This window comes from Podarcis muralis, chromosome 5 (genome assembly GCF_964188315.1).
Source record: "Podarcis muralis chromosome 5, rPodMur119.hap1.1, whole genome shotgun sequence".
NCBI lineage: Eukaryota > Metazoa > Chordata > Lepidosauria > Squamata > Lacertidae > Podarcis > Podarcis muralis.
In genome coordinates, this window is record NC_135659.1 from 46,617,098 (window position 1) to 46,639,158 (window position 22,061).

Below are 22,061 nucleotides of genomic sequence, written 5' to 3' on the forward strand. Positions count from 1 at the left end.
ATGTCTAGTTGGGCCTTAAGTGCCTGGCTTTTCCAGTGTCCCTTGGGTCATACCTTGTTGTCTGAGAAGCTGAACACTTGAGTACTTCTCAAAATGTGGTTGCATGTGAATGAAGGGATGTTTACAGCTGTATCCTGCATTTCCGAAATCTTGTAGAATTCTTACTTTTAAAAATGTAATATTGAGTCCTTCGGGCGGCAGCAGGTTTGGGCTAAGGCAACAAATGTTTATACATCAAACTTTGGATATGTAACAGAGCCATGCAGATACATGTGTAGCTATCAGTGTCTTAGAGCAATGTCTAGATATCAAAATGATGCTTGACAGCATTGGAATGGAAAGAGAAGTAGGGGAAAGAAAGAGGATCTGGATTCCTGAAATGGGATAATCTAAGTAAAGAAACTGGCTCCCTGCTTTCCTAACAGGTGATCATATAAGCAGCAATGTATCTTTCCAGTATATGTGGAACCAAGATGTAAAGATTTAGTGCTGAGAACTGTTCATGTAATTTATCCCTTTGCCGTGTATAGCTTATTATTCAAAAAGGAGATCCTTATGGAAACCTGCTTTTACATGTGCATCATTTGTGTTGGATATGATCATAATAAGTGTCAAAATAACAGAAATGAGAGGAATTTCCCAGAAAGTACTTCCCAATTTAAAATTGTGTACCCATTCTACTAAGATGTACATTTTTGCTTCTTCCTTGCTATAATCATGCAGAATAATATTCATTCTTAATATTGTTCTAAATACTTATAACAAATATATAGTACAAGCTGGTCAAGAAGTGGTTGCTGCTTTTTTTTTTTTTTTTTTTTTGCCACTCTGAAAGTATTTTAATGGGTAGTTTTATTAGAGTTAAATCAGTGATGCTCACTATGCATTCATTAGGCAAGGCACTTCCTCTAATGCTGAGTTCTCACTTGGACAAATTACAGTATAATCTAATTTGTCCTCTAACCAGCATAATACATGTTGATTTAATTAATTAAAGAAAGACCAATTATTGTCTTGCTTTACACCAGCAGAGAATCCTGGTGAAGTTGGAGGATTTATTATGGTGAACTTCAAATACATTTTGCTGGTGGAACCACTGTATACCACACTTTTCTATCCTATGCTTTAGTGTTAGAGAATGAGCCAGTTTCCCTTCAGGCTCTTGCAGTTGTCTCCTCCACCTCCAGACCTGCCACAAGGAGGTGGTCAGAAGCTTTTATTTTATTTTTTGGGGAGTAACTGCGGTTTAGTGTGTTGTCCAAAACCCCAAACAGTGGTTAATTGTAACTATGGTTAGTGGAAACAAGTCAGCTTCATAAACTGGGGCCTGAAACTGGTTTGAATCTGTGCAAGGTGGTTCAAGACAATATGATGCACTCACCAGCATGTGTGGCCCGATCCTGAATGCTGCAGTCTTGCAGTCCATTGATGAGTAAACACTTTTTGCCATTCTCATGTGCTTTATACCTGCCAAAAGGGGACATGCTGTCTAGCCCTGTAAGGAAAGAAAATGAGCCAAAGCAAGCATTAGACCAGGCATCCCCAAACTCGGCCCTCCAGATGTTTTGGGACTACAATTCCCATCATCTCTGACCACTGGTCCTGTTAGCTAGGGATGATGGGGGTTGTAGTCCCCAAACATCTGGAGGGCTGAGTTTGGGGATGCCTGCATTAGACATCTGCTGAAAATTTTTCTGTTTTGGCAAGCCTATCCAGACACATGATTTACTTACCTATATGTGTTTTTAAAGTTTTATTGATTTTATCTTTGCTTTTAATGGTGGTGGTCATGTATGGATCTTAGTTGTTTTATCTATAATTTTATTTTCTACACCATGTGGAGAGGTAGTTGTTTGTCTTTTGGATGAAGCAGTTTATAAATGTTCTAAATATATAAATTAAGCACTGATAGTCCATACTCTGCCTTGGGGTCTAGCTTCTGGTACAGATTAACCATGTAAATGGAAATGGACCATGTACATTTGAAACTATGTACATTTGGAAATGGATAATGAAGATGCAGTAGTTGAGATAAAATTATAAACCTGAAAAGAATTCATTTCGCCAATTAGCCTACCTTGGTAAACATCTGCAGTAACTAGTAATCTATGAAAATGGGAATGGGATTTGGTCATTTGACAGTGTTTCTTGAGATTTACTAGTAAATGCAAGTATTTGTAACATTTCCCACTGGTAGTGTTAGAAACTGAGATATGAAAGCTAGGAACTAAATGGCACCTTAAAAACATACACAACAACTGAATGTCTAGGCGTGCTTTTTTATAGCAAAGCTGAAAATGAATGATCTGCAGTTCATTTTTCACATGGTCTAACCCTTCCCCTGCCCACCCCCCAGTCTTCTTAAGAGGGTCTCTTCTCCAGTCTTCAGAGAGTAGATGGAAGTGGAGACGCAGAAAAAGATCCTCTTTTCCTTCCACTCTGCAGTTTTAATCTGAAATCTTAAGTGCAGTACTGTGCCCAGAGCTCAGAAACTGCTCACGCTAATGAAATTCTCTGTCGCAAAATGCTCCTAGAACAATGGGAGTTTCGAACACTGCCCACTGGTGTCATGAAAAGTCTACGTTAGCAGTGATTGTTAACATCTGCCAAGTCTGCTGAAAAATAGGGCCATGCATGCCCCCCCCCCCCGTGTGTGTGTGTTTGCACACCCACAGCCATCGGCTACAACTTGCTGTAAGGTAACATCAGAACACATTAAGACGGCACATCATCTTAGACAAAACTGCCAAAAAGGCAGTGCGCCAAAATTAGAAATAAAATAAAGTGTTTATATATGCATATATTTATTTTCTTTCATAAAAATTATGTGTAATCAGTTTATTTAGGCATCGTTTTGGAGGATATAGTTTTAACATATCAGTTTCAATAAATATATACGGTTAAATATAGCTGAACACTGTGGCAATAGCAGTTGAGTTGTGAAAATTCTAAGGAGTTAAAATGTAGCCTTAGGCGCTTCAGCCACCTTAGGAGAGAAGGAGTTAACAGGTTAGCCCCCTTGGTTATTTGCTGCATGCTTCCTTGCCTTTAGGAGTAAAAAAGAAAGCGATGATAACATTGTGCCTGGGCTTGTCTCTGCTGAGTTTAGGGTACTCCTGGGGTTTTCGCAGCTAAATGTAAAGCAAGCTAGAACATGCTCACTCCTGATTTTCTTGTTTTTCTTTCAACCCTTTCAGTGCCCTGCAGGAATCATTAAATCAAAACTTCATGCTGATCGTCACCCATCGAGAAGTCCAGCGGGAGTACAACCTCAACTTCTCAGGAAGCAGTACCATTCAGGAGGTGAGTTCTGTCTCACAGCTGAAGAATAAATGTAGCTCATTATAACTAATGTCAGCTTTGTTAAAGAGGGCTTATGTATTCAGGCTGCAGACTTCCTTTCGTGTTTCGTTATTAAGTTTTTAGCTTTTAATTAACTGGATGATGAAAGATTACTGTAGGTACATCAGATGGTGTGACCTACATATAAAATTTGCATTAATTTTAGCCCAAAGCAGTAGTGTATTTGTTCCATGTTGCATTTTAGTAGCAAAATGCATTGCCAGAGATGAACTAGTGTTGTCTGGTTAGGCTCCCCCTGCTTTCTTTCTTGATTATATACTACTGTGTTTTCCTGTATATTCCTTGTGTCAAACACACTGCCATTGTGTTGTGTCATCTCGGCTGTGAGTGGAATGGCAGAGAAGTGGTGTCTTTTTAAAAATGATATCACTGTTATTCTGTAAAGCAGCCAGCAAGGGGTGATGTTGCAAAGAACAGTCCCTTGCTGATTGATCCTTGAAAGGCAGATATACTTCCGAAAATAGACATTGCCCTCTATTTTAAAAGTTGAAATCCCTGTCTGTTCCATAACATTGTATATTAAAATCAAATAACTTGCTTCACTGTTTTTTGTGCTTATCACAACCCATTTGCAATGCATTATTCTATCCAGTTCAAAATCAAGTGTTTCTCTTGAATATTTTCTTGTGATATTAAGCCAAACACCTTTAAACACAGATCACTTTGTATACATCAATGCCTTTCTGAAGGCATTAATGGGACAACTCTAAAGACTCTTCTATGTATGCACAGACCTCCATGCATGATGCTTGGATGTTAGCAGTTTTTCCACGGTTTCTTATTTTGAGTTGATTTTAGCACTAGTGCTGGTAATACTAAAAGCAAATTTCTGCTGTTTTAACACCAACTTTTTGACTCTCAGCAACTTTAAGAGTGTAGGCAATCAAACCTTGTATGTGGAACTGTGTTTGTCAGTGCAGAATGCATTAATTAATATTGTTTTTAGCTTCAGTGAGAAGCAAGCAAGTTACAAATGAATAATTGAATTGGTTTTTATTGGCCTTGAAAGACCCTACGATATCATGCAATAGGTCCGAATGCTTGCATCCTATCACATTGCATTGAGTACATTATAGCAACTGCTTGTGATGAACAGTGGCCTTACAAATAAACTAAATTTGGGATTCCAGTGAATTAACAAAACAATAAAGTAGATCTGTTGTCCTACTCTGACAATTGTAGCATTGTCTGACATTCCTACATGCCAAATGAAATTGTTCAGTGCTAACAAGGATTAAAATGTGGGGTCTTTAAGATGAAATCCCCAAATCTACCGTCTGTTAAGATCACATTAATTTCAGCAGAATGTGTGATGGGTGCATGAATTTAAGAATCAGGTTCTAGATCTGACTTGATCACATTTTATTTAACCAATTGAGGATTTTCACATTAGTTGGGGAGTGCCTCATTGAATAAAACAGCATTCATACAGATAGAGGTTTTGCCCATAAGAAGCCAAGTAAAGGTTAGGAATTAATTGATGTACTGCAGAAAATAGCAGTATGATGCTCAGAGGCATTGGCCCCTTTTTGGAAAACACCCCCTCCCAGTGCTGCATGCCAAAAGAATCTCAAAAAGCAATTTGTGTTGTGGAATGAAGTGGGCTGTTTTTCTGTTTTTCTTTTCTTTTTAATGCACATCTTGGTTGTGTGTAAAAGAGATCTAAACTGTAGACTTCTATTTTGCATTTCAGCTCAAAAATTTGAATTAACATTTTGCGCATTAGCAGTTAAACAGAATCAGTTGCCTTCTGTGAAAGGAAGTGTTAATTATTTAAAACATTATTATCTGAAGTTGTTACTGGTAAATTTGTCATTTCCTCTGTTTCCATTCAAATGTGGGTTTTTAAAAAATATCACAAGTTTACATATACTTTGTTATACGGCAGTAATTGAACATGTGCAAGTTGCAGTTGTTGGCCACCAGAGGGCAGGAAGGACTATTCAATTATTCTCTAAAAATGCTATCCCGTGTTTTCAAATTAGCTTCCCGTATATTAACAAAAAGGAGTATAATGGCTGAGTTATTGTTTGATTTTCAGATAATTGGCATATTGCGTGAAGGAGACTTAATTTCACCCTTTAAAATTAAACAGGGAGATTTAAAAAGACATAAAATATTCATTAATGTTCAGTGATTATAAAGCAGTGGCATATATTTATTTTACCTTTATTACTGTTTCGATGGGAAAATACTGCAAATATTTCAGAAATCGAGTTGGCCATACTGACAAGTTGAAATGTTTAAGCAGTGTTAATGCAATCTACTCACACCTGATATTCTATGCAGAAAGATTCAAAATGTCTACATCAATTATTAAAGGAAATACTTAACATTCTAGGAATGTTTCAGGCCTCAAGACAACTATTGGATGCAACTGTCTCTCCAGACTCAGTTACTTGGAATATTTAGGAGTATTTTAATGCCTGAATGACTGGCAAGCAATACTTTTTAAATTTATTTTTCCATACTAAGTAGGGTCATGAATATTTTTGTAGTGAGCTAATGATAAATCTGTTAGATTGGTAGACATGAATTTATATTCCTCCCCTAGTTTCAGGCACTTTGATTTCCTTTTGGAATGTACATTGAAGAGTGACAAAGAAACAAATGAATTGAAATTGAAATCCTGGTAAGAGAGTGGCTAAAAAAAATCAAGAAACATTTTCATGAGAGTTCCTTCTGCTCCCAGTTTGGCACTATGGTTCAAGAGAAAGAGTCTGTTTTTAAGAATGAGTGTGATGCAAGGTGACACTATGGTAACTTTATGCAGTGGTAGACTGCAGAGCCTATGCTGGTCCTGAATTTAGGTACGAGACCAGCCTAGCTGAAAATTAAAGTCTGGAGGTCTTTTAACTGTGCACTCCTGCTGCATAGACACAGTCTTAGAATATAGATGGGGTTGGCAAAAACACATGTTTTATTTGGGTAGTCTTCTCCCAGTAAATTTCAGAATGGCAAGATGTAGTGTGTGTTAAATTGTTTTATATCTCCCTCCTTTGATAAAAGATTTACCGTATTTTTTGCTCTATAAGACTCACTTTTTCCCTCCTAAAAAGTAAGGGGAAATGTGTGTGCGTCTTATGGAGCAAATGCAGGCTGTGCAGCTATCCCAGAAGCCAGAACAGCAAGAGGGATTGCTGCTTTCACTGCGCAGCGATCCCTCTTGCTGTTCTGGCTTCTGAGATTCAGAATATTTGTTTTCTTGTTTTCCTCCTCCAAAAACTAGGTGCGTCTTGTGGTCTGGTGCGTTTTATAGAGCAAAAAATATGGTAATTAGCAGTTCATGGTGCTGAAATGAAACATCAGTTAATGCAGGATCCCTAAAACTGGGACCGTAGGGAACTGTCTTACATCGTGTCAGACCATTGGTCCAGCCAAGTCAGTATTGTCTACACTAACTGGCAGCTGCTGTCCAGGGGTTCAGGTGGGGGCCTTTCCCAGCCCTTCTTGGAAATGTCAGGGATTGGACCTGGGATCTTCTGCACGCAGTGGAGATGCTCTGCCACAGAGCTGTGGAAAATGAAGTGGGCGAGAGAGTAGGAGTCAAAATTTGGAAACAATGTTTCCACGTTGGCCTATTTGGAAAAATAGTCTTTGTCACAAGTTTCAGATTGATTGATTGATTGATTTAGGGTGAAACTATGTGAGGATGATGAAACACGTATCTATTTGTAATTTATGAGTTCTATGTTTCCATTTCATAAGTGTGTGTGTTTTTTTAATCCTTAACACTTGCAACAGGATAGATACATGATTTAAGTTTCGGCATATAAACATGTTAGTGTTGCAGTAGCGCATAGGCAGCTGCTCTCTCCATCCCTTGTAACAAAGCACAAGGTAACACTTGAATCACTGCTGTAGGTCTGGCACCTGGTCCTATGCTTATCTCTTGCTATATGGCAGAAGATAGAATGGGGCACAGGAATTAGCACCATAGAAGGATATATTGGTACAACTGTGTAGAGTAGAGGACTATACGTTGAATCATTGCAATCTGAACACGTGGGAGTTATCAAAAATCACCATTTCCTATCAGAGTAAAATTTCATGAAACAAAGTTGTGATGTTCAGTGTATTTTGTCTTCAGAAGCTCCATACAGTGAACCTGTTTCCTTGGTGGTGGTGGTTTGTTTTTTAAATTACAAATATGCATACTGGGTATCATAGTGGGATTTCTCTAAAACTAAATTAATTGTTTTATATGAATATATCACATTGACTTTCTGGAACAGGACTAAAACTCAAAGCAGCAATACTTAAAAACATGTCAAAACAGAAGTTCCAATTTATGTCAGACTGGAGCATCTTTTTCTTTCAAGTTATTTTAGCCTCTGAATATTAAGGGAAACAATAGTAAGGGAAACAAGCATATAGAAATCAGTTTAATTCATTTTAAAAGTGTTTCAGCTTGTGATTTTCAGCTGCTTTTAAGAATTAATAATGTAAGCTGCAGTTTAGCCAGATAATCTGAAAGTCTGGTTAAAAAAAAAGCCAATGCAATTCTGGGCTGCATCAATAGGAGTATAGCATCTAGATCAAGGGAAGTAATAGTGCCACTGCATTCTGCTCTGGTCAGACCTCACCTGGAGTACTGTGTCCAGTTCTGGGCACCACAGTTCAAGAAGGACACTGACAAACTGGAACGTGTCCAGAGGAGGGCAACCAAAATGGTCAAAGGCCTGGAAACGATGCCTTATGAGGAACGGCTAAGGGAGCTGGGCATGTTTAGCCTGGAGAAGAGGAGGTTAAGGGGTGATATGATAGCCATGTTCAAATATATAAAAGGATGTCATATAGAGGAGGGAGAAAGGTTGTTTTCTGCTGCTCCAGAGAGGCGGACACAGAGCAATGGAACCAAACTACAAGAAAGAAGATTCCACCTAAACATTAGGAAGAACTTCCTGACAGTAAGAGCTGTTCGACAGTGGAATTTGCTGCCAAGGAGTGTGGTGGAGTCTCCTTCTTTGGAGGTCTTTAAGCAGAGGCTTGACAACCATATGTCAGGAGTGCTCTGATGGTGTTTCCTGCTTGGCAGGGGGTTGGACTCGATGGCCCTTGTGGTCTATTCCAACTCTTATGATTCTATGATTCTGGTGTCCATGAAACATACACTAGGGCTTGAGAAAGAGATGTCATACCCTGTAGCAGCTCATCCAAATCAAGAACAGAATATAGAAAAAGGAAAGTCTTAAGATGAACCATTCTAAGTCAGGTCATCAGGGGCAACTTCAAGTGTAAATATAAGAGAAAGGCCTATAGTATATAAGTTATCCAATCTACTACTTGTTCCTGACTTGTGGAGGGATTTGTCATTCTTGGAACTCTTTTCAGGCTGCTCAAAGAGGATTGATAGGATAAGAGAACAAAAAATGTGCAGGAGAGAGAATACTCACATCTCTGGATCATTACCTGTTACAAAAGGGGATTTGAGCAGCTTGGGAGGGATTGTCTAGACTAGGGATGGCATCCAACCAAATTTTACTCAAGAGTACACCCACTGAAATTAATGAGCAGGATTGTGTTAGATCCATTAAGTTTAATTGGTCTACTGTGAGTAAAACTTAGCTGAATAATGCCCTGAAATGAACAACATGGTTCTCTCCAGATGTTGGGGTACAACTCCCAGCCAGCATGGCCAGTGGTCAGGGATGATAATAAATGCAATCCAGCAATATCAGTGTTGTCTTTTGTTGGTCTAGATCACATTATAGACCATAATGTTAGGAAAGGCTTTGCTGGATCAAACTGAAGCCCATTTAATTGAGCATCCTCTTCTCTCAGTAGCCAATCAGATGCTTAGGGGAAACCACAAGCAGGGACTGAGTTAAGCAGCCTTATCCCCAGTTGTGCCCCCCCCCCCCCAGCAACTTGTATTCAGAAGCATGCCATCTATGATCCTGGCAGTAGGGCACAACCATCATGGTTAGTAGCTGAATCTTCTGCAGATATTTCTATAAACACCTTTTAAAGTCAGCCAAGTTGGGGGACTACATCCCATGGTGGCAAATTCCACAGTACTTCATTTTGTGTGTCTTATATCTTCCAATATCCCTTTTTTTCCATGCCATGCATAATATTACACCTGCCTATCATGTCATCCCCCCACCTTACTCCACTTTTTCTAAACTAAAAATCCCATATTTTGGTCACCCTTTTTCTGCCCCTTTTCCAGCTTTACAATATTCTTTTTAAAGTAAGGTGAGAAGAACTGTACACGCCAGAATTGCCACACCATGGATTTGTATAACAGCATTATGATATTGCCAGTTTTGTTTTCAATCCCTTTCTAAAGATCCCTAACATGGACTTGGCCTTTTTCACAGCTGCTACACACTGGGTTGACATTTTCATCAAGATATCTACCATGACTCCAATCATTCTTTCCTGGTCAGTAACTGCCAGTTCAGACCCTACTAGTTTTTTATGCAAAGCTAGGATTCCCCCTTGCTTAGATTGATTTGCATTTACCATTTTAATGCCCATTCGCTAAGTTTGGAAAGATCCTTTTGGAGCTCTCACAACCCCCCCCCCTTTGTTTTTTACCACCCTGAACAATTTGGCATCACCAGCAAACTTGGTGATCATCCTGCTCGGCCGTAACTCCAGCACTTTTATGAACAACTTTAAAAGCACAGGTCCCAATATGATTCCTTGTGAGACCCGATTTGTTACATGGTTTTGTTGGGAAATTGTCCATTTATGCTTATTATCTGTTTCATGTTCTTTAACTAGTTACTGCACCTTTCGAGCAACAGGACTGATAGGTCTCTTTTATATCATCTCATCATCTTATTTCATAGTGCATTTGGCGGGCTTCTTAGGCTCCTCACCTAAGGTTGAGAGGGAGTTATTTAAGAGGCAAAGACTCAGAAAAAACTGTGGTAGCTGATTTTGTTTCAGATTGTTTCTTCTAGCTGCTTTCCAGGTGGGCTAGAACACTAAAGCTGATGGAGGACTTGACTTGGGGAAGAAGGTGCATTAAGCTTCCAATTTTTACACCATGTCAGCCTATATCTTATATCAAGAACTGTTTATTTCATAAAATTTATACAGCCCTTGATTGTTTTTTTTAAAACCCTCAAAGCAATTTCCAGAGAGAATAAAGCAATACAGTGGTACCTCGCAAGACGAACGCCTCGCAAGACGGAAAACCCGCTAGACGAAAGGGTTTTCCATTTTGGAGGCGCTTCGCAAAACGAATTTCCCTATGGGCTTGCTTCGCAAGACGACAGCCCATAGGGAAATCTCCGGGACAGCGGGGAAGCGCAGCACGTCTTCCCCGCTGTCCTTGGACCTCCTCCGAAGCCTGGTGGCGGGGCAGGGACACCTCCTCCCGCCGCCGCCGGGCTTCGGAACGATGCCCCGATGCCGGGGGGGGGAACGCCTCCGCCGCCGCCCGCCATCGGGATGATGCCCCGATCCCGGGCGGCGGGGGGGGGGGAACGCCTCCTCCGCCACCCGCCATCGGGACGATGCCCCGATGCCGGGCGGCGGGGGGGGGGACGCCTCCCCCCGCCGCCCGCTATCGGGACGATGCCCCGATCCCGGGCGGCGGGGGGCGGGAACGCCTCCGCCTCCGCCCGCCATCGGGACGATGCCCCGATCCCGGGCGGCGGGACGGGAACGCCTCCCCCCGCCGCCCGCCATCGGGACGATGCCCCGATCCCGGGCGGCGGGGGGGGGGGACGCCTCCTCTGCCACCCGCCATCGGGACGATGCCCCGATGCCGGGCGGCGGGGGGGGGAACGCCTCCGCCGCCGCCCGCCATCGGGACGATGCCCTGATGCCGGGCGGCAGGGCGGGAACACCTCCCCCCGCCGCCCACCATCGGGACGATGCCCCAATCCCGGGCGGCGGCGGGGGGGGGAACGCCTCCGCCGCCACCCGCCATCGGGACGATGCCCCGATGCCGGGCGGCGGGGCGGGAAGCCTGGGCGCGCTGATCTCAGCGTGCGCAGGCTTCGGCATGCTGGCACCTGTCCGCAAGCAGCGGCAGCGCTGCCGCTGCTTGCGGAGAGGTCCGCGAAGCCTGGGCCGTACAGCTTTTGAAGGCAGGCGGGGGGAGCAAAGACTTTCGCCCCCCGCCAGCCTTCAGAAGAGGTCCGGGACCTCTTCTGAAGGCTGGCGGGGGGCGAAAGTCTTTGCTCCCCCCCCCGCCTGCCTTCAAAAGCCCTCCGGGACAGCGGAGAAACGCGCTTCCTCTTCTGAAGGCTGGCGGGGGCGAAAGTCTTTGTCCCCCCTGCCTGCCTTCCCAGGGGCTTTTAAATCGCCCCGGACAGCGGAGAAGTTCTCCGCTGTCCCGGGTGATTTTAAAATGCCGCCCGTCAGCATTTTAAGATCGCCCCGGACAGCGGAGACGTCCTCCGCTGTCCCGGGGTTTTTTAAAATGCTGGGGGTGGGAAGAGAAAAGCCCTTGTCCCCCCCCCCCAGCCTTCAGAAGAGGTCGGGGGACAGACTGTCCCCGGACCTGGTCTGAAGTCGGTTTCCCTAGGAACGCATTAATTGATTTTCAATGCATTCCTATGGGAAACCGTGCATCGCAAGACGAAAAACTCGCAAAACGAAGAGACTTGCGGAACGAATTAATTTCGTCTTGCGAGGCACCACTGTATTGATAAGTAAAAAAACCAAAAACACCACCCATAAAACAACTCTGTAAATCATTCAAAACTATTTCATTAGCTGCTAAGAGTTTGGGGTATAGGGGATTCCCAGAATTACATCTTTAACAGGATAAGAGGGGCAGGTTCATGGTGTTACTAAGTTTCAAGAATAATGGGATTCATCAACTCTTCACAGTGATCCAACATCTGCTTCCCAAGAGGGGCAATCAAGCCAATCTTGGATTTACAGATAGGTCTTCATATTTTAAAGTGATGCTGATAAGGTGAGATGTTCAAGTCATATTTAGATCTCAAAAGTCAGTTGAAGCATTTCTAGATGATGATACTTCATTGTGGTGGCCATGTAAATAATACTTTCCCATTCTGATTTGATAGGTATTGTCTCAGGTTTTTTTATACTTCTAGTATAGAAAGGATGTAAAGGTTTACCTGTCCATATCCAGTATATTAAGAAATGTTTTATTTATTTGCCTTAATGGATTATTTACAATAGTAATGGCCATCATTACCTAACCAGCACCTTAGTCATACCTTTTTGATAAAGTAGGGTAGAAAAGCAGTTCAGGTCTCCCTCACCTGTCTCAAAACCCACAAATTTTCAGCTAAAGAAAGAATTACTTTACAAGAAGTTAGTTCATAGAATTCCAGAGAATGGTTGTCCTGTCCAACCACTTTTATAAGACTGTGGAACACTAAATTAGGATCAGAATCTTCACATGACTCAGAACAGTTTCTTTGTAGTAGTGGCCCTGAGGCTGTAGGGCAGGGATGGAGAACCTATCATCCCTGACTATTGGCCATGCTGGCTGGGGTTGATGACTTGGAGCCAAACAGCATCTGGAGGACTATGGTTTCCCTTTTTCAACTGTAGGATGACTTCCCTGAGAAAGGAAGTTGTGGCAAGACACCCCTGTTTTGTTTGACTTTTGAGCTATCCAGTTAGGCTATGAATTGAGCTGGGACAATTAGAAATCAGTAGATACTTTTTGTTCTATCTTTAAGTAACACCAAATTGTATCTTTAGACAATTATTATTCATACTTACTGTATAGCGTGCCTTTCACCAAATGGCCCTAGGGTGGGTTTTCTGGGGGGACAGAATTAAAATAAGCATAGTGTACAATTATAATCCTAAAATCAAACTATAAAAATAATTAATATAGGAATAACAAAATAGCAGTACAGAGCAACCAGCAGTGCAGAAGTACAGAAGGCACTCACTCAACCAAAAGAGTAAAGAGATCCATCTTGATGAGTTGTCAGAAGCATACAGTGATGGTGCAGTGTGCACCTTATAGGGTAGGTCCTTCCACAGTCTGGGGGGCACCACAAAGAAGGCCCCCCCCCACACCACTCAAACCACAGAAGGTTCAACCTCCCTTGCTGATCTTAGCACCAAGGCTGGTTATGGGAGGAGGCACTCCTTCATATAATTGCACCCAAGTTGTTTATGTCAAAGTTAATACTTTAAATTGCACCTCTTAGTGAATTGACAACTGGTGCAAATCTTTGGAAGCTGAATTTGCACTAGTTGCAGCTTCCAAAAAGTCTTCAAGGGCAGCTCCACATAGAGTGCATTGCAGTAGTCCCATCTGGAAGTTACCAGAGCATGTATCACTGTGGCCAAGCTGTCCTAAGTTATTGAGTTTCTGGGATTCTTGAGTTTCTGGGAAAGCAAGCTATAAATGATTCAAACAAATCAATAAATTCAAACAGGTCAGTCTACAGCAAGTTCTAAGTAGCTACTATAGGTTAGAGTCAGGTTCTGCAGGACTGAAAGTGCTCCCAGGAATGATAAGTGTTAGTCTAACAAAGCCCAAAGCCTAGTGAGCTTTTATATCCTCAGGCAAGGTTTCCCATCTGTAGGGAATTTGTCGATGCAACCATTGAATGGCATTGGATTTTACCTTCTTCCAAAGGGACCCTAAGGAGAATAAATTGTTTAGGGTGACGCAAAGCGACTCCTTACTAAAAAGTTTTGATCTTCTACATTAACAGTCTGGTAACTCAATGTCTTTTCTTAAAGACATATTTTCCAGCAGATTCAAGAACTATGAGAGTTTGAGTGCAGGCTCAATATATTTAGATGAGGATTCACTGTCAGAGAACATGGGGGCTGCATCTGAATTACAGCGTTTGACATGGTGCAACACAAATTGTTGAAGTGCATAAGGAGATCAGACCAAGTTGGGGGGGGGATGAAGGGGGAGAATGGTGATGGTATGCTGTATGCCACCTTGCTCAATGTTTCAGACCAATAGGAGGTTGATATCACCTGTATATTAAGCCACAGATCCTGGTTTAATACACTGAACAAGACAGAATATAAAGTTGGCTTAATATTGTGGCTTGTTGGAATGTCATTAACTATAGTCCTGGATTCTTGCAGAATGGGGAAGCTATGGTTAAGTGCCAAATTCAGGTTTGTTTTGCCACTGATGTAATGGAGTGGCAAAGAGTGAAGTGGCAGAAAAGGAGCTGCCTGCATGTAGGTCCATGCTGCATGTGGTGCATAACCTAGATTATTAAACTTTGTTTTCATGTGACCATTGCGAGTAAAGAACTGGAGGATGGTAGAAACTCTGGATTAACTGGGTATTGTGTTATGTGTTACACTCATGGATAAAGTATCTTTTTTATTTGGCCACCAACCTATCTGCCACTTATTATCCTGTGTCAATCTAGTAAATTTACATGACATCATTGACTCTTAAGAGGTGGTGGTGGTGGTAAAAGGGAATAACAATATGATTATTTGAGACTTATGAAAAACTAATGTCTTAAAGTGGTATCGACAAAGTTCCATAAACTTTATCAGAAACCATAGATACATTGTTTGTGGTGCAGATTGTTTTGGTTTTGTTTTGTTTTTTGTACATTTGGGTTTTTTGTGTGTGCAGTCCTTCCTGTATAAAGGAATGCTGGTCCTAAAGGATCTCCTAACTATCAGGGGGTGGTAGCTCTGGTGGTAAGATGGTAGCTGGAAACTCCTTGTGCCTACATGGATGATAGCTAATAATTTTATTGGATCCCTGCCATTGACTGGAGCTTCTGTAGATCAGAGATCATTTTTGTTTGGTTTTGTTGATCTGAACTGTGCTAGGATGTCAGTATAAAATAGTTCTTATGAAATAACATTCAATGGTAGAAAATGATTTGTACTGGTTTGTAGAAACTGCGTCAGACCTTGAACTTTATTTTTTTCATGCTCTTTTGCTGTATCTGTAGAAAATGTAGATATTCGCAATAAGCCAATCAATGTATTGAAAAGTAGACCTAATCTGCACACAAAGTAATTGGAAGAATATCTGGGGTTTTCCACATTCAACTTACCCAGGTAAGGGTACGTAAGGCTCCTTAACAGCAAAGGCTCTGTGCCAACTCCAAATCTACATAGGTGCTCACACCTACCAGCCAGCACTGCATGTGGGTACCCCAATAAGATACCGGTTTACTCAGCAGAGAGGAAAGAATTTACAAGACTAAGTCTAGTCTCTCACCATGCCAAACAGCTTGTCAGCACTATTTATAGTAACCAAATGGGGCTTGCATGCAGTATCTTGGTGCTGAATCTTGCAGGGTAATTACATTAAAAGGAGTTGGTTTGTGTCTATTTCCCATTCAGCTAGGATCTGTGTGCAAAGAGTTGCTTCAAGAAGTATATGACAACACTCACCCTTGGACACAGGGGCATAAAACAATATTAAAAAATATAATTTTGTATATTGCCTTTTTAAAATTTACCAGTAATAAGTCTTTATGTTCCATGACTGTATCCAAAAAGAAAGGAAAATTTTGTGGTTTTTTCTTTGAACAGCAGAACACCCCTTCCCCCAATATTGCCATACCACAAATTGATTTTGGAAATCTGTCAGGGTGTTATTCAGCTAAGTTTTACTCAGTCGGCCCACTAAAATTAATGAAGATGACTAAGTTATGGACATAAATCTCAGTAGTTCTACTCTGAGTAAAACTTAGTTGAATGTCACTCTTTAGTTTCCAAAGCTGGTTACCATTTGACATGAGATATGTTCTTCAAGAGAGACAAAGTGTATAAATTTTATTGACTTTATTGAATCACCTTTATGGTTGTTTAATCCTGGCCCTTAGTTGTACCACTTGGATGGAACGTTAATTTTTAATCAAAAATTATTTTAAAACAGATGAATAAATTTTCTTTTTACTTCTTTTTCGCTTTAGGAAAGCTAAACTTGTAGAACTGAGTATTTTTAGCGAAAGGAGTAGATTGTAGGACGGTTTTGAAATATTATGCCTCTATCATCAAGTAATACCCAAGGCACACATTTTAAAAATTCCTAACTGTACTCTTGAAACACAATGTGAGAATTAGCAAATCGTTTCAACATGATAAGTTGTGCTTTTCAAAGATCAATTCAATTCATGCTAAAAAAGGAACATAACAGGCTGAGAACATGGCCCTGAGTCATCTTACTCTTCAACAACTGCATGTGAACGAGAATATATTAGTAAATGTATTTTGTAGACCAGTAGCACATTGCACAGCAGGTAAGAAAAGAGACCTTGCAGGTAATGAACCCACTATGTGTATCTGTTTGGATGGGACAGATCTGAGATGCTTAGAATATACTAATGTCTGGGTGTAGTTTGGCGTGTTAAAGGTATAGGTATATCTGTGCAGCCATGAATCCTTATGGACTTTTTAATACATAACTGAAACAATGAAGCTGATATAACGAAAGGCATTAAAAAACAACCACACTTCTAATTATTAGATAAAGCATTGTATTGCTAGAATATATTTCATAACCTGTAATTCATGTTGCTGATTACTTCGAAAGGCGTAGCTTTTAAATAAACCATTTTCAGTTATCAGAAACTAATAAACCAAGACATATTTATATGCAAGAAAAGGCAGAGAGTAAATAATTGCACTGGTGACCAATACTGTAATAATCCTGTTTTACAATATGCACTTGACAGGTTGTAATAGTGCTAATTGAAGAGACTAATTCACACTTGCTTCATTCTATTCAAAGGCAAAATCAGCAGCTTGTTTTGCTTTTGACCAGATGGTCCTGATGAACACCTACTGTGCACTTTAAGTGCTTTACTAGAATTACAAAGGCTGGGGGGCTGCGTCCAACTCGGAATGATTTGAGAAGAAGAGGGGGAGAAACCCCTTCGGTGCTCAATGGATTTGGTGCAACTAAATTAATTCTAGTGGGCCCATTACACATTGAGCCCCTTTTCAAAGTCCTGAGCCTCCTCGTTTGTTCTGTAGCAACGAGAAAGTGAAAGGCAGATTACTGCAAACAGAAATAAAAAAAAAAAACCTGCTCTGAAAGGGAGAAAAGAGGCCTTGAAGCCTTTTCATATCATTTTGGGTTTTTCAAGTGCGTTATTTTTGGGAAGGGTGGATGTCTGAAAAGCCAATTGGGGTTTTTTTGTTTTAAAGTGCGCTATTTAAGTACCATGAATATAAAAGCAAGAGCAACAGTTGACTGAGTTTACTGTGGTAAAGCTTTGTGTCCCAAGGATGAATCAAATTCATTATAGTCGGCTCTTTGTATTTTAATATGAATGTGAGGTTAGTTTCACAAGGCTGTGTCTGTTTAGGATAATTATAATTTAATATTTTCCTTTTTTTTTGTAAAATTAGCACAGTAGAGGTCTGAAATTCCAACCAGAAGCCAGATTTATTATTATTAATAATCATCATCATAATTTTTTTTTAAAAAAAGAAATCAGACTTTGAAGTATCCGGAGAGTTTAAAACTCAAAAGGATGCTAATTTCCAATGAAAAGAGAGGCTTTTTCCAATTGCATTGAAGCAGAGATTATTATAACTAATTAGAAGTCACACATCTGTTAGTCTTTGGTTTGTGAGCACTTGTGTATGGCTCCATGTATGTATATGTGTATGTGTGTGCATGGAGAAAGTTATATATGTTGAGAGAGGTGCACAAATACCTGTTTTTCGTAGTCCAAATCATACATGTTTATGTATAAATGGCCATGTAATTTAATGTTAGAAATACATAGTCATGGATGTTTTTGGACATATTAAAAAATCATTGATATATGCTTTTTTTTTTAAAAAAAAGCAACCGGCAACTTGGTCTTCAAGGCTCCTAAATTGGGCCCTAAGTTTGCTAATCGCTTTACAGAGAACTGTAATAAAAAAATATAAGCCAATATTGTGATTAGTCAAAAACTTTTGAAATGTTCTTTAATGTAAACCTGACAGTATAATGCTTGCTTTTGAAAAGGTGTTAGTGTGAAATGATAAAAGTGTACAACTGCAGTTCACATATAATCAGGGAAGTCAGAATTGCAACACTTATGCCATTTCCCTTGTAAGTGAATGTATGTTTAGATGAAATATGTGTAAAGAAACTTGAAATCTAAGTTTCTGTGACACATTTTATAACACAACATTATTATTTTTTCATTTGGTAAATATGTAGGCACTTTGCATTAAAAAACCCCCTGAATAAAACAATATTTTTTAAATTATTTCAACGTGCTTTTAAAATATGCCTGTATATCAAACATAATATCTTGAGGAGGTGGGGGAGGAGATAGGAGAAGAAAGGGAAAAGAGGGTTGATTTTTGATGTACAATTAAAATGCAAGGGGGGAAAGCCTTATTCCCCTCTCCCAATACTGTCTTTTAGGTAACAATGATTAGCCTTATTAATCTGGTCATTTTTCACCTTGCCTTTTAAAAGTAGATTTGAGAAGAAGATGACTTTGTACCATCAAACAATCCAATTATATTGATAAGTAGGGAGGTGCTAATGAACTGTTAACTCTGACAAAAGTTTTCTGTAAACTTGAGTTAAAAATAATCACCAATTTGAAAGTATTCATTAAGAGATATTTCTAATTGCTTTAAAAGTTAAAGTATGTGTATGTGTCGAGTATTGTAAATGTATGCATACAAAGAATAACAAACAAATATGGTTAGGATAAATGTGAAAGAAATATTGCACAGTGTAGTGAGGCCCTAGATTTTTTAAAAATAAACATCATTATGGGAATCAGTTTAAGGCTGTATTTAAATTTTTACTGACTCCTGATCTTACAACATGCTGTCTTTTTACTAGTTGGGCATACGTATAATATTAAATACAATGACATATTGCATTAATGGTATCAGGGCAATTCACAGGTGAGAGTCAGTTCAGTGTGGCCCTACCAGTCACTGACATTAGCATGTAAACTACCACCATAATATTATTACAGTTGTACCTTAGTATCACATTTTCTCTGATCTGAACAGTCTGCTTGCTATCTATCTTCTGTCTAAAGTGTTAGTTCTGTGAGGCATGAATGCTGCTTTGTTTTCAGCTGTAAATAGGACTTAAATAATCCAAGATGGTATCAGAGTGTACTAATTGCACCTACCCATTTCGAAATGTGCTTTTATTATAAGAATAAAATGCCCTAAAAACTCTTTGTAGCAAAGTTATTCATTTGTCAACATATAAAAATCATGGGTGTAGATTAAACCACCACGAAGCTCATTTAAAGGGTAATGCAGCCTCATAATCACCCCCAATAAATCCCTGTTACTGTTTTTAAAGCTCTCAGCAAACATTTGCAATAAGTGGCCAAATTTATGCCTTGCTTTGTGGTTGTTGCGTGACCAGACAGAGTGGCACAGGATTGTTTTAAGATTTTTACAGCTGCAAGGGAAAAGCATCTGTTCTTAGAAAATCCAGCATTGTTTAATTTTGACACTGACTCTTCCATGCTGTTTGTACCAGGGTCTGGATTAGGTGGCACCAAGATGAAATTTCTTTTAAGTTGCTTCCAAATGCAGCTGTCACCATACATGGCCTGGTAGATAAAGCAAAGACGCTACAGCTAAAACAAGCATCTTTGTGCTGGGTCATCACAGTAGAAAAGCTAGGAGGGAGGAATGCTAATATTGTATCTCACAAATAGCTAGAGCATTAGTCTTAAATCAGTGGGGGGAGGGTAGAATAATAAATTTCCTATAATTGTGATAATAAGGTTGTGAACTTAACACTTGCTATAAGTGATGTCCTCAAGAAAAGGAACAAATTGATTTTTAATATGGCTACATCATTGCAAAACCCAAGTAGTATTTAACAGCAACATGTAAAACACATGCATTTAATTGTAGTATCAAGCAATTTACAGCAATCTCCTGAGTATTTTTTTTTATCATTCTGACCCAAGTTTCAAGTTTTGTAAAAATAACATTTCATTTCCCACAAACTTCCAAAATTGCATGCATTTCTGTCCAGCTGGTGCAACGTAAATGATACAAAGCCAACATGTGACTGCCTGCCTGTATTACAGAATGTTTAATTTGTTAATGAATTGAGACTCTTTAATCATAGATGAAAGCTTTTGTAATGATAAAACATCTCCAACAATGTATATTGAAGACATTTAAAAGAATGCACTTAACAATAGACAACCTTCATTTTTTTATATGCCCATTTTTGAAGACAGGGGGAATGCTCCCTCAATCCCAATATTCTTTAGAAGTATGTAAAACAGTCAAATTTAAAGCTATAGTTCATTTAAAGGTAAAGGTAAAGGGACCCCTGACAGTTAAGTCCAGTCGCGAATGACTCTGGGGTTGCGGTTCTCATCTCGCTTTACAGGCCGAGGGAGCCGGCGTTTGTCTGCTCCACAGACAGTTTTTCTGGGTCATGTGGCCTCCATGACTAAGCCGCTTCTGGCGAAACAGAACACTGACACCAGAGCAGCGCACGGAAACGCCGTTTACCTTTCCGCCAGAGCAGTAGCTATTAATCTACTTGCACTTTTGGACGTGCTTTTGAATTGCTAGGTTGGCAGGAGCTGGGACTAAGCAATGGGAGCTCAACCTGTCATGGGGATTTGAACCACCAACCTTTTCATCGGCAAGCCCAAGGCTCAGTGGTTTAGACCGCAGCGCCACCCGTATCCCATAGTTCACTTTCATTAGTGCATTGAAGGCATACTCTGTTAGGAAGGATAGGTTGTATGGTAGGGAGAATATTTGTCTAAGTTCTGCATCTTTGGTTTGTCAAGAAGGTCATGTAGTGGACACTGTTGGGCGTGTTTTGGGCAGGGGGTGAAGTGGGGGAGAATATAAGGGGGGATATAAGGTTCACATTTCTTCTCTGCCATGGTGTTCTCTGGGTGACCTTTCTCATATGGCGGTTATATTCACCATCTGGAATTCCTCTGGGGAAGAATGGGCCAGAAATGAAACAAATAATCTTTTACCGTTTATGTTCTGGAAGCATATGCCCAGTGTAAGACCTTGAAACATCAAACTATAAAGCAGCTGATCTGATTAATGTATGGCGATCAGTTGCACCTCCAACCCATTTGTCTGTGTAACTGCAGAGCACCTAGCAGTTCTGGTAGAGCTCAGGTAGATGAAGCACTTAGAATCTAAGACTTAGACGTTGCTAGCACTGATTGAAAGGTGTTGCAAGATGACAGAATATAAAAATAGGATTATTTACCGGTAGCTTTTTTAAAAGCCAAGTTATATCTTGCCTTTCTATATAAAGATACCCAAGACAGCTAAATGATATATAAAAATCCAAAATATATATTAAAAAACCCTAAGTGCAAGTTAGATAGAAGATAAAATACAAGTCAAGTAGATTAAACACATGCCAGAATAAGTCAAAGCAGAGAGGTCAACTGTGAAGCTAACAGACACGTCTCTAAGGGCCGGGAGTATTAAAATTATTTCAGGTGGTCTTCCCAAACATACTTCAGATACAGGTATAAAGAAGGACCACACCAGCTGATGTTAGAGAGTGGGTAAGAGATGGTCTTTAAGTATCTGGGCCTTAAATGATTATGGCATTAAAGCTAGATGCTTTATCAAGTGGTTTACAAATACAGTGGTACCTCGGGTTACATACGCTTCAGGTTACATACCCTTCAGGTTACAGACTCTGCTAACCCAGAAATAGTACCTCGGGTTAAGAACTTTGCTTCAGATTGAGAACAGAAATCGTGCTCTGGCGGCGCGGCGGCAGCAGGAGGCCTCATTAGCTAAAGTGCTTCAGGTTAAGAACAGTTTCAGCTTAAGAATGGACC

At 40.2% G+C, this 22,061-nt stretch overlaps 1 protein-coding gene across 1 annotated transcript in view; it reads left to right on the top strand.

Annotated features, from left to right (window-relative positions):
* The window catches only part of FAF1 (Fas associated factor 1), a 167,906-nt gene that overhangs the window by 40,187 nt on the left and 105,658 nt on the right, over positions 1-22,061 (top strand). Inside the window, exon 7 of the mRNA XM_028733519.2 lies at positions 3,198-3,303. Coding sequence (XP_028589352.1) covers positions 3,198-3,303 — 106 coding nt within the window. The remainder of the gene's footprint in view (positions 1-3,197; positions 3,304-22,061) is intronic.